The sequence below is a fragment of the Myxine glutinosa genome, chromosome 9 (assembly GCF_964187855.1).
Source record: "Myxine glutinosa chromosome 9, kmMyxGlut1.1, whole genome shotgun sequence".
Classification (NCBI taxonomy): domain Eukaryota; kingdom Metazoa; phylum Chordata; class Myxini; order Myxiniformes; family Myxinidae; genus Myxine; species Myxine glutinosa.
In genome coordinates, this window is record NC_136269.1 from 139634564 (window position 1) to 139650228 (window position 15665).

Here is a 15665-nt window from a genome sequence, read left to right on the forward strand (position 1 = left end):
AAACCATACTGTTTTTCACCAATCTCACCATCCAGGGTGGCTTGAAAGTCAGGTTACCCCTGCTAAACTCCACAAACGTTACACAAGAAGTCAAAGAGGACTTGGCGACAAATTCAGGAGTGCGAGGAAAATGACGGAGCGCATACAGATACGATTACTGATTAATTATTGCAAGTTCTTCAAAATCAAACCTGTATATTGAGAGTTTAACTACGAATGCTTTCCCGGTGAGGGGTAAAGCGACTTTCAGGCCACCCTGTACATGCAGAAATGATCATGTGACATGTGGGTTCACCTGAAGGTATCCAAGTGGTTGGTGGAGTAATCAAACAACACCAGGTACACTGATGATCTAGGCCTTATTGCAGAGTCTCAGGAAAGTCTACAGAACTTCCTTAAAAGAGTGAAAATAACAAATGGAGACTGGATGTAGCATCGGCAACAAGCGATGTCAATCGGTAAAGAAAAGCGCCATCATTGAACATATGTACAAAGCTAAAACATGAGGAATTGCTTTGTGTACTTTGGGCATCTTACTGAAGATGGGAGATGAGGTCGGGAAGTTGAGAGAATTATTGAAATCGCCAGATCAGCTTTTAACAAGACGAAAGGATTTCGAACCGACAGAAATATTAACGTGAAAACGATATTCATGGAAGTTGGAGGGAAAAGGAATGTCATGGATTAGTATTTGCAATGGCAGGTGTGATGATACGGACTTACGGATCTTACGGATCCTAAGATACTATAAGATATAAGATATAATGCTCGTGCATATATATATGCTCGTGTGTGATATATAGTGCTCGTGCACTATAAGATACAAGATCCTACAGATCTTAAGATACGGATCTTACGGACAGACGCAGTAGTAGAGAGGCAGCAGAAACGTTATAGCCACTTCTTTACGTCACCCAAACTTCCACGAGACTACTGATTGGAGAGATTTAAAGGAAGAAAATGGGGGCAAAAGGACGAAATTGGGGGCAAAAGGACAAAAATGGGGGCAAAGGGCAAAAATGGGGGCAAAGGGACAAAAAAGGGGGGCAAAATAACAAATGGGGGCAAAAGAACTGAAATGGGGGGCAAAATGACCAAAATGGGGGCAAAAGAACTGAAATTGGGGCAAAATGACAAATGGGGGCAAAAGGGCTAAAATAGGGGCAAAAGGACGATGGCGTGGATGAGTTAATCGATGATGGAGATTTTTTGTTTTCTTTTCGAGCGACCGAAGGAAGGGTGGAATATCATTCCGATGTGGCGCACTACAGGATCGGAAATCGCTCCTGACGCTTAATGGTCTTTCCTAGGTGACCGACGGTGGTCCAGCGTACCTGCGGTGTAGCAGGACTGGTTGGGTCGTTTTTCAGGCATGCTGCACACGCATTGCAGGAGAGGTTTTTCTTGCTGCGCTGCGTGACGACGTGCTCCGAATCGCCGCCACACCACCTGGCCCATACTGAACCGTTCATCTTTGAACATAATCTGTGGAAGGACAATGTCAACCGCATTGCTCACTCGGCAGCGGGCCGCACGAATGTGGTGCACTTATCATCAAGTTTGGGTGGTGTCGGTGGTTCGTCAGGTCTGGTTGTGGTCCTAGAGGCCATTAATTGTAATGGAAGACTTGCTGACTAATTTAGATCTTTGTGGACCATTTCAGTCGTTGCACAAGCACTAACATCGTCATTGCCAATTTGTGGCCTGTGACATTGTAGTGGTCACGCTGCTTACAAAAGCTAGGGGGCTGCCATCGGAGATCGCTTTTGGGTCCCGGTATAGCCAACTTGTAATATTAACTAATTGACAGCACTTTAAATTCTGTCTCATAATGAAAATAAATGTACTTTTTTTTTATTTGACAGTGTTCATTATCATAATTATACCATTGAAATGCAATAATGGGAAAAATAAATAGTTTAAAAATGGAAACGTTCAAATAAATTGTAAAATTGGAAGAAATTAAATAATTGAAAAACAAGTACAGATACATCGCCCGCCAGAACAAGTACAGATACATTAATTCAAAGTACACTGCCCCTATGCCAAATAAATACATAAATATCCTCCAGCGAGGTATTGCCGGGGCGCCTTCGGTGCCCGGTGATGCCGCCGTGCAGCACGTAGAGACTGTATTGGGAGGGAGAGGTGCACAAATAATTGATTGATTAATTGCGTAATTAAAATCAATAAATTTTCTTTCCTGGAAAGCTTTTCTCTCCTTTTGTCTTTCGTCTCCTGGAAAGCAAATCCAACGGAAGGAAATCTCATTTCCTTTCACAAAGCCCGAAACAAGTGTGTGTCCACCCTCAGGAGAGCCAGGAAACAATATCTCTCCGTTCTCAGGACAGAACTCTCTTATCTGTCTCCCTCTTCCAAATCCTGGTGGCATCTGGTCAAATCTGTTTCTGGTGTTTGTTCCCCCTCCATCCCCTCCCTCACCTCAAACGGCCACACGGCTGACTCCGCACGTGAAAAAGCTGAATGGCTCAACTCTGTGTTTGCCTTAAATCTTGTGTCCCAAACCCATCCTTCGCTGTACCCACCATACCCAGTCGTACCCAGCTGCTCCTGGACTCTGTGTCCTTTCCTCCTGACAAGGTGGAAAAGTTTCTGTCAACCCTCGACTCTGATTCTGCAACTGGACCTGACGGCATCAGCCCACGGGTCCTAAAATCCTGTTCTTCCGCTCTTTCACTCCCTCTTTCTGTTCTCTTCACCCTCTCTTTTGCTCAAGGTCATCTGCCATCTGCTTGGAAATCTGCCAACATCACCGCTTTGCACAAAAAAGGTGCAAAAACAGATCCCAGCAACTACAGACCAATCAGCCTTCTCCCAATTATCAGCAAAGTCATGGAATCCATCATTGCTTCAGATATGAAATCTTTCCTCTTCTCCAATGGCTTGATCTCTGATCATCAATTTGGTTTCAGACCTGGTCACTCTACTCTGGACATGCTGCTTCTGCTTTCTCAACAATGGATGGAGGTCCTCAATGCCAAACAGGAAATTAGAGCTGTCTCCCTTGACATATCACGTGCCTTCGATACGGTCTGGCACCAGTTCTGCTCACAAAACTCTCCTCTTTTGGTATCCATGGAAATCTCCACGCATGGCTGGCGGACTTCCTCTCTAGTCGTAGTCAACGTGTGGCCCTGAATGGGTTTCTCTCATCTCCTCTTCCTGTTCAGGCTGGAGTTCCCCAAGGCAGTGTTCTGGGCCCTGTGCTTTTTCTGGTCTTCATCAATGATCTCTCTGACTCTCTTGAAAATCCTCTCTATCTCTTTGCTGATGACTCTACTCTCTGTCGCTCCATTCTTCATCCCTCAGATCGGCAGTCTGCAGCCTCCTCACTCTCTGCAGACCTGGACAAAATCACAGACTGGGCAAACAAGTGGAACATGTCTTTCAATCCTGACAAATCTCACACTCTTACGATGTCTCTCCGAAAAGACCGACTGGACAACCCTCCCATCCACTATCTGAATAATCCTCTCCAAGAAGTTCTGTCACTCAAGCTTTTGGGTCTCACTATCTGCCATGATCTTTCCTGGGAAAACCACATTTCAAATCTGGCCTCCAAAGCCAGTTGCCGACTGGGCATCCTCCGTCGTGCGAAGTCCTTCCTTGGCACACCTGAGCTCCTCACCACATACAAGGCTTTCATCCGCAGCTCAATGGAATACTGCTCTCCCCTCTGGGCTGGTGCTCCTGCCTCACACCTAGCTCGTCTTCATGCTGTTGAAACCAAAGCATTCAGAATCATTGGAATCTCCCGCGATGAAGCTAACTCCAAGGGCCTCTCACTCACTCACCGCAGGCAGGTTGGTGGTCTTTCCGTCTTCTACCGACTCCTCTTTGGCCTTGCCCCCCCAGCTCGCTCTGGGCTCTGTCCCGCAAATATTCCTACAGGTCGCACAAGATCTGCCTGCAACCCTCTTATGGTTAAACTGCCAAAATCAAGACTCTCTGCTCACCTTCACTCTTTCATTCCTCTTTTCTCCCACCTCTGGAATAAACTCCCTCACTCTCTTCAATCCCACTCCACCCTCCAGGTCTTTAATACAGCTGTTCACCACCATCTCTTATCTTCCCCAATCCAAAACCTTGATCTTTTCTACCCCTGCTAATTTCACCCCAATTCCACTTTTTTGAAATACCAACTTCTGTCCTGGAAGTCCTTGGTGTCCTTGTGTTTTATACTTCTCCCACCCCCCCCCCCCCTTCCCATGCCTCCTCCCCCTCAAGCCCTCTCCCTCCCACACATCTCCCTGCTCTCAAATGTTGTGTGCTCTCAAGTGTTTGTGTGCTTCCCCTTCTCTCCCCATCTTGTCTTCCACTCCCTCTTTTTATATATTTTGTTTGTCTGGTTGATTTGTCTGTGAAGTAAATGTCAGCTCTTTCACGAGCCTCGATTCAGTATACAAAAATAATAATAATAATAATAATAATAATCGTAAAATAATTTCTTAATCAATTGGCTAATATCATACCTCATTTACCTCAACCACCAGTGCTTCATCCGAAGCTATAACTTTTTCAAGATTAATTAAATAAGTCATTAATCGAAAAAATAAGTAATTTATTAATTGACTCATCAATAAATAATCGATTAATAACGTAAATAAATAATAACGGTAAAATAATTAAATTATGAATCAATTGGCTAATAGAATACCTCAACTACCACGTGTCATCCGAATCTGTAACTTAAAAAAATTAATTAATCAAGTCATTAATCGAATAATTAATCGATTAATCAATAAATCAAAAATGCCCTTTACAGCCAAATCACTTGGTCATTGCCATGTCCAAATATCAGCTTCTTAGCTCAGAAGGTGCCCGAGATATTGTCCAGATGAGAAAGGAAATATATAAGTACTTGATAAATTGCTAATAATTAATTAATTAACCAATCAATCAATCAAAAAACAGAAAATACCGTTTTGCCAAAGCACTTGCTCACTATTGTGCCAAAATTTCAGCTTCCTAGCTCAAAGGATGGCTGAGATATCACCCGGACAAACAAACAAGAAACCGGAGTGAAAACTGAGTACTCCCTTTCAGCGTGCGTCATTGCCGGGCCCCCTTCGGTGCCCGGCGACGACGTCAAGTAGCACCTGGAGATGGCATAGGTACGGAGCGGTGTACAACAATTCTTGAAAAGCAGAGCACCATGGACACCAAGACGAAACACTCAATGCCTCCCTCTGAGATCACCCCAATCGGTGTCCTTCACCCCATAGTCATTAACAGTTGTTATTGAAGCAGCATTAACAGCATTAATTTCTCCAATGGTTCATTAACATTAAATTAGTTGTGTTTGTAAAATTTGGAATGTGTGTCTTGGTTTCTGCAAATATAAACATTGCCCAACATTTAGTCGTGATCTTCAGCTCATGGGGAGCTCGTTGGAAAAACCCAATCACTGAATGATAATGTTAACAAAGACCCCTGAACATAATTCCTTTGACTCCACCATCCCTACCCATGATTTAAAAAAAAAAATCAAAGGAATTATTCTCAGGTGTCTGCTCACATTCATTAAGCAAAGGTAATGGTGTGGTCAGGTAGCTTGTGTTGATCTGCGTCTAAAAGAAACGCTACAGAATGGATCAAAACCCCATGGAAATGTATGGAACATCGATTAAGTTTTAATGGGATCCTGTAGGATTTTTGTTCAGAAGGGTTTTGGGGTTGTGTGCTCTGTACCTGGTTGTAGATGAAGTACATTCCAGATCGTGTTACACGAATGGCCTCGACTTTCTTTTCTGCCTGAATGTTATCTCCACACTGCAGAGTCTTGGTCCAGAAAATAATTGTTCGGTCACCTGGTGGAGGGATTGACGAGGGCATGAGGGCTTTGCAATGGAATATGTTCGGAAGCTTTTTTTTAGAAATTCTGAAATAAAAACAAACTTGACATCATTCGACATCGCTCCATCGTCCGATATGCCGCCTCCCACATTAAGTCTTTGCTTTCTCCAACTTTGACCGAAAACTTCAATATCTAATCGGTACATATGTGTCATGGTACATGTGCTTAGTTTAGTTCAAATTCCTACCTCGATAAAAACATTTTTACCTGACATGACCTCTGACCTTTGACCCAAAAATCGAATGAGCTCATTTTTACATCATCATACATACTTGTACCAAGTTTGATTTAAATCCCTTCAGCTGTTCTCAAGTATCACATTTTTATCTAACATGACCTCTGACCATTCAGATCGCTGAATTAACGCCAGGGGGGTTGACTCAGCCTGTCACCCTTCCGAGGTCGGCTAATTGAGGACCAGTTCACTGGTAATTCCCTGTTTGTCGTTAAAGGCGGCAAAAAGGGTTGGCGTCAGGAAGGGCATCCGGCCGTAAAACATTGCTTCAAAAAGGGGACCGAAAAACAACAACAACCACGGTCCCCGAAAAAGGCCAACCCCCGCTTTGCGGGGAAAAATGGCCTCTAAAGGTGGTTTTTATATGACCTCTGACCATTGACCTCTTGATGCTGAAATCTAATCAGTTCATCTTTGCATCATAATATATGCTTATGCCAAGTTTGGTCAAAATCCCATCACTGGTTCACAAGTTAGTGCGGTAAGAACATTTTTACCTAACAGGACCTCTAACCTTTGACCTCTTCACCCCATAATCTAATGTTACGCCATTATCTAGTTTATAGGTAGGTACGTCATTATACCTACTCGTATCAAGTTTGACTTGGATCCCTTCAGCCGTTCTTAAGTTATTGCGTTAACAAAACTTATCAAGGATGGACGGACAGACAACCCGATAACGCTTCCGGCGATTTCATCGGCAGAGGAATAATTAGAATACTGTACATGATAGGAAGGTGTTACATCACTGTGATGAGAGGGGATGAATTGTTAATTCTAGTTTTGTACAAATACATAATAACTCTGTTTAACCCATTTCACTCCAGATGAGCTGCAAAATCTTTTCACTCTCAGGAGGGCCAGAAAACACTATCTATGCAACCTCAAATTTTTTTTTCGTATACAACATCGAGGCTCGTGTAAGAGCCAACATCAATCACAAAAAAAAAAAAAAAAATTCTAAAATTTACAATCAATTGTTTTACAATTTTAAAAACAAAAAAAGTATTTAAAAAAATAAAAAAAACCATCACAAAAAAACAAAAAAAAATTCATATTGAACTTTCCAACTTCCCTCCCTCCTCTCAAACCTGGTGGTGCCTTGTTAAGTGGACATCGACTTGTTAAGTCTGTCTCTGGTGTATGCTCCCCCGACCCCGCTCATGAGAAGGCCAAATGCCCTCAATTCTGTTTGCTTCCAAAACTTATTTCCAGAAGCCCCAGTCTGTGTACCCACCATTCCCAGTCACACCCAACTGCTCCTGGACTCTGTGTCCTTCACACCTGAGAAGGTGGAGAGGTTTCTCGCAACCGTCAACCCCGTAGATTCTGCAACTGGACCAGACGGAATCAGCCCCAATGTCCTAAAAAAAAAACTCCTCTGCTGCTCTTGCACATCCTCTGTCTGCCTGTGTCACCCTAGGTCATCTTCCATCTGCTTGGAGAAATCCGCCAACGTCACTGCATTCCATAATCTTGATGCAAAAACGGATCCTCTCAACTACAGACCTTTCGGCTTGTCATCATCAGAAGGTCATGGATGCCATCATCGCAGTTGACGTCAAATCTTTCCTTTTCTCCAATGATTTGGTATGAGATCATCAATTCGGATTTAGACCACTTCACTCTACTTGGACATGGTGCTTCTGCTCTCCCAACAATGGATGGGGACCCTCATGTCTTTCAATCCTGATAAATCTCACAATCTCTCTCCGAAAGGACCGACTGATAACCCCCCCCCCCCCCCCCCCGACCCACTTTCTTCACATTTCTCTTGAGGAGGTTCAGTCATTCAAACTCCCGGGTCCCACCATCAGCAGTGATCTTTCTTTGGAAACCACATCTCAAAGTTGGTCTCCAAAGCCAGTCACCGAATGGGCATCCTCCATCATACAAAAACCCTTCCTTGTTACACCTGAACTCCTTTCCACCTACAAAACCTTCATTCGTAGCTTGATGGAATACTGCTCTCCACTTTGGGTTGGCTCTCCTGCCTCACATCTTACTCAGCTTGATGTCATGGAAAGCAAGGCCTCAAGATTATGGAAATTTCCCACGATGAAGATGAGTCCATCACTTCACCATCACAGTCAGGTCGGTGGTCTCTCTGTCTTCTGCCGCCTCCTTTCTGGTCTTGCACCCTCTGCCCTTTCCGTGCTTTGCCCCACTCCCCCCCCCCCCCCCCGCCCCACCCACCCACAAGGTTTCTGCAGGGCTCACTCGGCCCACCATCAACCCCCTTCTGGTGAAACTACCTAAATCCTGGATAACTGCTCACCTCCACTCATTCATTTCTCTTTTTCCCACCTGTGGAATCAACTTCCACATCCTCTTCGATCTCGTTCTTCCCTCCAGGTCTTCAAGACAGCTGTTCACCACCATCTCAGATCATCCCCCATCCAAAACCATGATCTTCTCAACCCCCATTAACCCTCCCCAAACCCCCACTTATCTTTACAAGTTTCCAGTTTTTCCTTCCTGCATCTTGTCCACCCCGGTGTCCTTCCCTACCCCACATTCTTCCCTACATCCTTTATTAACGCACAGGTTGTAAACCTGTGCGTTATAGCGTTTGCCTGGGAATTTCGGGCGCTCAAAAGTGAAGCTAGTTTCTGTCACCCATTTCTGTCGCTCATTTCTGTCGCTCATTTCTGTCGCTCAGATGTGTAAACATGACGTCATCAAATCTATATTTATAGGATAGGTTATAGGAGATATATATGTTATAGGATAGGAATATAGGACCCAAATGACCCAGAGGACCCAAATGACCCAGAGGACCCAAATGACCCAGAGGACCAAAATGACCCAGAGGACCCAAATGACCCAGAGGACCCAAATGACCCAGAGGACCCAAATGACCCAGAGGACCCAAATGACCCAGAGGACCCAAATGACCCAAATGACCCAGAGGACCCAAATGACCCAGAGGACCCAAATGACCCAGAGGACCCAGAGGACCCAAATGACCCAGAGGACCCAAATGACCCAGAGGACCCAGAGGACCCAAATGACCCAGAGGACCCAAATGACCCAGAGGACCCAAATGACCCAGAGGACCCAAATGACCCAGAGGACCCAAATGACCCAGAGGACCCAAATGACCCAGAGGACCCAAATGACCCAGAGGACCCAAATGACCCAGAGGACCCAAATGACCCAGAGGACCCAAATGACCCAGAGGACCCAAATGACCCAGAGGACCCAAATGACCCAGAGGACCCAAATGACCCAGAGGACCCAGAGGACCCAGAGGACCCAAATGACCCAGAGGACCCAAATGACCCAGAGGACCCAAATGACCCAGAGGACCCAAATGACCCAGAGGACCCAAATGACCCAGAGGACCCAAATGACCCAGAGGACCCAAATGACCCAGAGGACCCAGAGGACCCAAATGACCCAGAGGACCCAAATGACCCAGAGGACCCAAATGACCCAGAGGACCCAAATGACCCAGAGGACCCAGAGGACCCAAATGACCCAGAGGACCCAAATGACCCAGAGGACCCAAATGACCCAGAGGACCCAGAGGACCCAAATGACCCAGAGGACCCAGAGGACCCAAATGACCCAGAGGACCCAGAGGACCCAAATGACCCAGAGGACCCAAATGACCCAGAGGACCCAGAGGACCCAAATGACCCAGAGGACCCAAATGACCCAGAGGACCCAAATGACCCAGAGGACCCAAATGACCCAGAGGACCCAAATGACCCAGAGGACCCAAATGACCCAGAGGACCCAAATGACCCAGAGGACCCAAATGACCCAGAGGACCCAAATGACCCAGAGGACCCAAATTCTATGTATGTTTCTATGATGATGTATGTTTTGGTGAAAGTACATAATGTGAATACTAGTAGCAATTTTACAAAAACCATGGCATAATTTCAAATCTTGACCCGAGATGATAATTATGCTACATCATAATTTCCATGTGCCAACCTGGGCGGAATCCAAGTGGATTCACTTGACTTGTTTTTCCAAGTCTTCCTGGATTTTGTCCCTCTTCCCTGCTGGTGGTGTCTCCACCACCCCTAACTCTCTTTCTATTGGTCCTTTTGTTTATGTGTTCCTTGACTTTGTATTTTTATGCCTCTGCCGACAAAGTCGCCGGAGGCATTATGTTTTCAGTTTGTCCGTCCGTCTGTCCGTACGGACTAAGCCTCGTTTTTCTCAGCAACCACATGTCCGATTGAGATGAAACTTTCAGGGTAGGAGTGACACCCATGCAGAATGTTTTTATGATAATTGTGACGTCATAGGTCACGTGGTATGGCAACCATCTTGGATTAAAAGAAAAAAAATTCTCGGAAACCGCTGAATGGAAAAATGTGAAACTTGGCACATTGTCAAGTACTCCCAATGGGGAACAAAAGCATGATAATGATGACATCATTGGTGAAGTGGTATACCAGCCAAAAATGTTTTAATCGAATTCCTTATCCTAAAAAACTGAAATTGCATGCACATGATCTATGACAGATTTGGATTGAAATATTAAATTTATGAAATCATAGGTCACATGGTTTGGCAGCCATATTGGATTGAAGGAAAATATTAAATAATTATATCTCTGAAGCCGCTCACCCTATCGATGCAAAATTTTACAAATATCATCTAACAGCACTGTTGCATATAGTTTGAAAATGACGATGTCATATGTCACGTGGTTTGGCAGCCATCTTGGATAGAAAAACGAATCCTTATCCGATAAACACGAAACTTCACAAACGTGATCCCCCACCCATACATATGCAGAGTGATGGCATTTACCCGTTGTGGGACTCGGCGGAGGCATAGTGGCGACAGTCGCATTGTTCTAGTTTGTAATGGTTTCCTCTGATAACGCCACAAACAAATCAAATCAAGTCATTCAGCACGTTATGTTCCATTTCATCACCATGTTTATTCGCATCTCACGGTCCATGAGAACTTGTCAGCTCACCTTGTGTGTAGATGTCGTTTGCATGAGTGATCAGATGCACCATGGACAACCTGCATCCTGTGAAGGGATCAAATATCTCAATCAGGTGAGAGTGATGGTCGAACAAGTCAAATCACCAAACGTGACCATGAAGGAATAATGAATTCCATCCTGGAATACGTTGAGCACATCCCTACCGGTCCTATGTTCTAAAAGGTCAGGTGTATTCCGGTAATCTTGACGTTTTTGCTGAAGTCTGCGAAATATTTTTTATCCGAAACAAAATTGTGTCATCTATCTATAATTCCAGTAATCTCTGTTTGTACGTTTGTACGTTTGTACGTTTGTTTGTCTGTGACCGCTGTTTCTCGACAACCACGGGTCCGATATACTTTTAACTTGCCAGGTATATTGCTGGGGACCCGAGGATGTGCCTTTTCAAGGTTTCATATTAATCGGACAATTACTTACCGAGCTATGTCCAAAAAACGATTCAACCAATCAGAGAGCAGCGAACTATCGCGTGTGCCGAACGTGGCGGACACACTCTGCCTCGGATGGCACATTTGAGAGCGTATTCATTTATTTCACGTTTGCAAACTATGTTGGCGTTAAACTATGTTTTAAAACTAATAAAAACGAATTTGCGATTCATTCGCTTTCCTGCGCGTTTGTGTACGCGATGGCGATTTCTTTACCAAACTCCGGAAGCCGTTCGCTTTGGACCAAACCATTTCATGTAAATAGAGGGGGGGGGATATAATTTTAGATATAGATATAGTACGGGCAATGCCCTAGTCTATCTATAATTCCAGTAATCTCTGTCTGTACGTTTGTACGTCTGTTTGTCTGTGACCGCTGTTTCTCGACAACCACGGGTCCGATATACTTTTAACTTGCCAGGTATATTGCTGGGGACCCGAGGATGTGCCTTTTCAAGGTTTCATATTAATCGGACAATTACTTACCGAGCTATGTCCAAAAAACGATTCAACCAATCAGAGAGCAGCGAACGATCGCGTGTGCCGAACGTGGCGGACACACTCTGCCTCGGATGGCACATTTGAGAGCGTATTCATTTATTTCACGTTTGCAAACTATGTTGGCGTTAAACTATGTTTTACAACTAATAAAAACGAATTTGCGATTCATTCGCTTTCCTGCGCGTTTGTGCACGCGATGGCGATTTCTTTACCAAACTCCGGAAGCCGTTCGCTTTGGACCAAACCATTGCATGTAAATAGAGGGGGGGGATTGTCACCACTCGCAAGCCGTTCGCTTTGGACCAAACCATTTCATGTAAATAGAGGGGGGGGATATAATTTTAGATATAGATATAGTACGGGCATGCCCTAGTGTTATAAAAGAGACTATGGTAATGTTAATCAAAGGTTAACAGCTCACACCGATCACCAAATTTTAAGTTTATTTAGGCCCGATCTTTCATTAATTTGTATTTCAACATTGGCATGACCTGTTGTCTTCCATTCCCTAAGAACATAATCCACGGATAATTGGAGGAAAACCCAATGCGACTGCAATGTCCTGAACTCCTGGAGCATAATATTCCAATCTATATTAATGATCAATTGGTCCTTCACCTCCTGGAGCCTTAATTACAGGTGTAATACCTGTCGTGCACCTTTTTGAAACACAACCCAAGTTCCATCGACTATACAGTGCATTCACAAAGTATTCAGACCCCTTCACTTTTTTCACATTTTGTTATGTTGCAGCCTTATGCTGAAATCGTTTAAATTCATTTTTTCCCTCATCAATCTACACTCAATACCCCAAAATGACAAAGAGAAAACAGGATTTTAGAAAGTTTTGCAAATTTATTTTAAAAAACAAACTGAAATATCACATTGACATAAGTATTCAAACCCTTCGCTATGACACTTGAAATTTAGCTCAGGTGCCTCCCATTTCTCTTGATCATCTTTGAGATGTTTCTACACCTTGATTGGAGTCCACCTGTGGTAAATTCAATTGATTGGACATGATTTGGAAAGGCACACACCTGTCTATATAAGGTCTCACAGCTGACAATGCATATCAGAGCAAAAACCAAGCCATGAGGTCGAAGGAATTGCCTGCAGAGCTCAGAGACAGGATTGTGTCGAGGCACAGATCTGGGGAAGCCTACAAAAAAATCTCTGCTGCATTGAAGGTTCCCAAGAGCACAGTGGCCTCCATAATTCTTAAATGGAAGAAGTTTGGAACAACCAGGACTCTTCCTCGAGCTGGGCACCGGGCAAACTGAGCAATCGGGGGAGAAGGGCCTTGGTAAGAGAGGTGCCCAAGAACCCGATGGTCACTGTGGCTGAGCTCCAGAGATCCTGTGTGGAGATGGGAGAAACTTCCAGAAGGACAACCATCACTGCAACACTCCAACGATCTGGGCTATATGGCAGAGTGGCCAGACGGAAGGCAAACAGTTCAATCTTGGTTTCATCAGACCACAGAATCTTGTTTCTCACAGTCTGAGAGTCCTTTAGGTGCTTTTTTGCAAACTCCAAGCGGCTTTCATGTGTCTTTCACTGAGGAGAGGCTTCCGTCGATTTCAGCAAAAGGCTGCAACATAACAAAATGTGAAAAAAGTGAAGGGGTCTGAATACTTTGTGAATGCACTGTAAATTGATGTGTGTGTGTGTGTGTGTGTGTGTGTGTGTGTGTGTGTGTGTGTGTGTTTGTTTGTCATATTTTGTGTCTATTAATTACGTACATCTATTAATTAATTACGTATTACTGTACTATTGAAATGTACCTTTTAACTCTTTCGACTGCTGAGACCCCTTCGACCTTGGAAGATCCTTGATGACCCCTCAGATCCTTAAGATGCCAAAGACTCAGAAGACCCAAATGAAGTAGACCCAAAAGTCCCCAAGGATCCAAAAGACCCAAAAGTCCCTGAGCATCCAAAAGACCCAAAAGTCCCTGAGCATCCAAAAGACCCAAAAGTCCCTGAGCATCCAAAAGACCCAAAAGTTCCTGAGCATCCAAAAGACTTAAGGACCCAAATTTTGGGGGGACCCCCTGCGAGCCCCACTGATCCAAAATTGAAACATCTAAGACTGAGCGATCCTGTGGACCATTGAGTAGAAGCGCTGCATTGGGTTTGAGAGAAATGGGTTGGTAAATAAGGAACTAGTAGGGATCCGAAGTTTCAGGGGGTAACCCTCTTCCCCCTCCCCTCCCTAGAGCCCCCATGATTCGAATTGGAAAAATCAAAGCCTGCGCCATTGTGAGGACCATTGAGTAGAAGGTCTGCATCAGGTTTCAGAGTTGGTAAATAAGGGACGAGTAGGGATCCAAAGTTTGGGGGTTAACCCCTCCTGGGAACCCCCAAGATCCAAAACCGAAAAATCGAAGTCTGAGCAATTGTGTGGGCTACTGTTTTGTATTCATGAGTCATGTTTCAGAACAATGAGCCAGGTGATAAGGGAGGAGAGGCAGAAATAGGAGAAAGTTAATGGACGGAGGGAGAGACATCCATCCGGACATCATGGCCCATCTCTTTTTTTTGGGGTCAAATTCATCTCTTGGACAATCAAAATGAGATGACTTTAAAATGTAATTACGGGCACATTTGTTAATGAAACTTTGTATGTGCAATCACCGTTGGGGGGGCGCATGGAATATGTAACTATTTTTGCATTTGAGCCACGGTTCATGTCATAGGGGATGGGGACTTGTAGTCACAGGGGTCAAAACGTGGGGGGGGGGGGGGGGGGGGGGACGTTTTATTTATTTCATTAAAATTTGATATTGGGTCAATCCCGGTGGAACCTTTTGCCATCTTTCAACTTTGCATTATGTGGGAAGTGTGGAGATTTGCAATGGTGCTCTAGATACCTCCGTCAACTTCAACTTCGCTCTAGATACCTCCGTCACCGAAGGTGGGCAGAAGTTATGTTTTCACACCTGTCCATTTGGCTGTGAACAGGACATCTAAAAAAATGTTGTGGACAGATTCAGACAAAATTTTGTGGCGAGGTTGTCTGTGTGACAAGGATGAATTGATTAGATTTTGGTGAAGATCCGGATTTGGATATTGAGGTTTTAAGTGATTCCTCACCATTCAGTGATGGGGATAAAACCGATATCTCAAAAAGGTATTGCCGGATTTGGACGAAACTTGGTGGATGAGTTGGGTAAGTGACAAAAACAAGCCAAGGTCCGGATCCAGATCCGATCGATCGGTGGAATACAAAATGTGAACTGTTCAGCCTGGTGGAGGTATGTGCTCCCTACCAAGTACCGTTCTAGTTATTACCCTCACTGTAATTGAATCCATTTGTCCGTTTGTTTGTCCGCACAGAATAAATGTTTGATTTTCTCTGCAACAGTTGGTCCGATTGACAGGAAATTTTCACCATAGGTGCAACTCCACCTGTATAATTTTTAATGCTAATTATGACGACATGGGTCACGTGGTATGGGCGCCATCTTGGAAAAACCAAAAAACTTTGCACCTCTATATCTTCAAAAGCCCTGCATCAAAAAAATTGAGACATGGCTCATTGTAAACAAGCGTTACGCCTAGGTCCCCCGTTGGTGAAGTGATGTGAGTTGATGAAGTGGAAGACGCAGAAAACATGCTATGATATGATATTTCG

General features: G+C 44.3%; 1 protein-coding gene across 1 annotated transcript in view; it reads right to left on the bottom strand.

Moving 5' to 3' along the window:
* Positions 1–15665, bottom strand: part of LOC137435677 (tumor necrosis factor ligand superfamily member 13) — a 36359-nt gene that overhangs the window by 6762 nt on the left and 13932 nt on the right. The window contains exons 3-5 of the mRNA XM_068129625.2: positions 11065–11121; positions 5713–5831; positions 1335–1485 (exon numbers count right to left, since the gene is read on the bottom strand). Of these exons, the coding sequence (XP_067985726.2) occupies positions 1335–1485; positions 5713–5831; positions 11065–11121 (327 nt within the window). The remainder of the gene's footprint in view (positions 1–1334; positions 1486–5712; positions 5832–11064; positions 11122–15665) is intronic.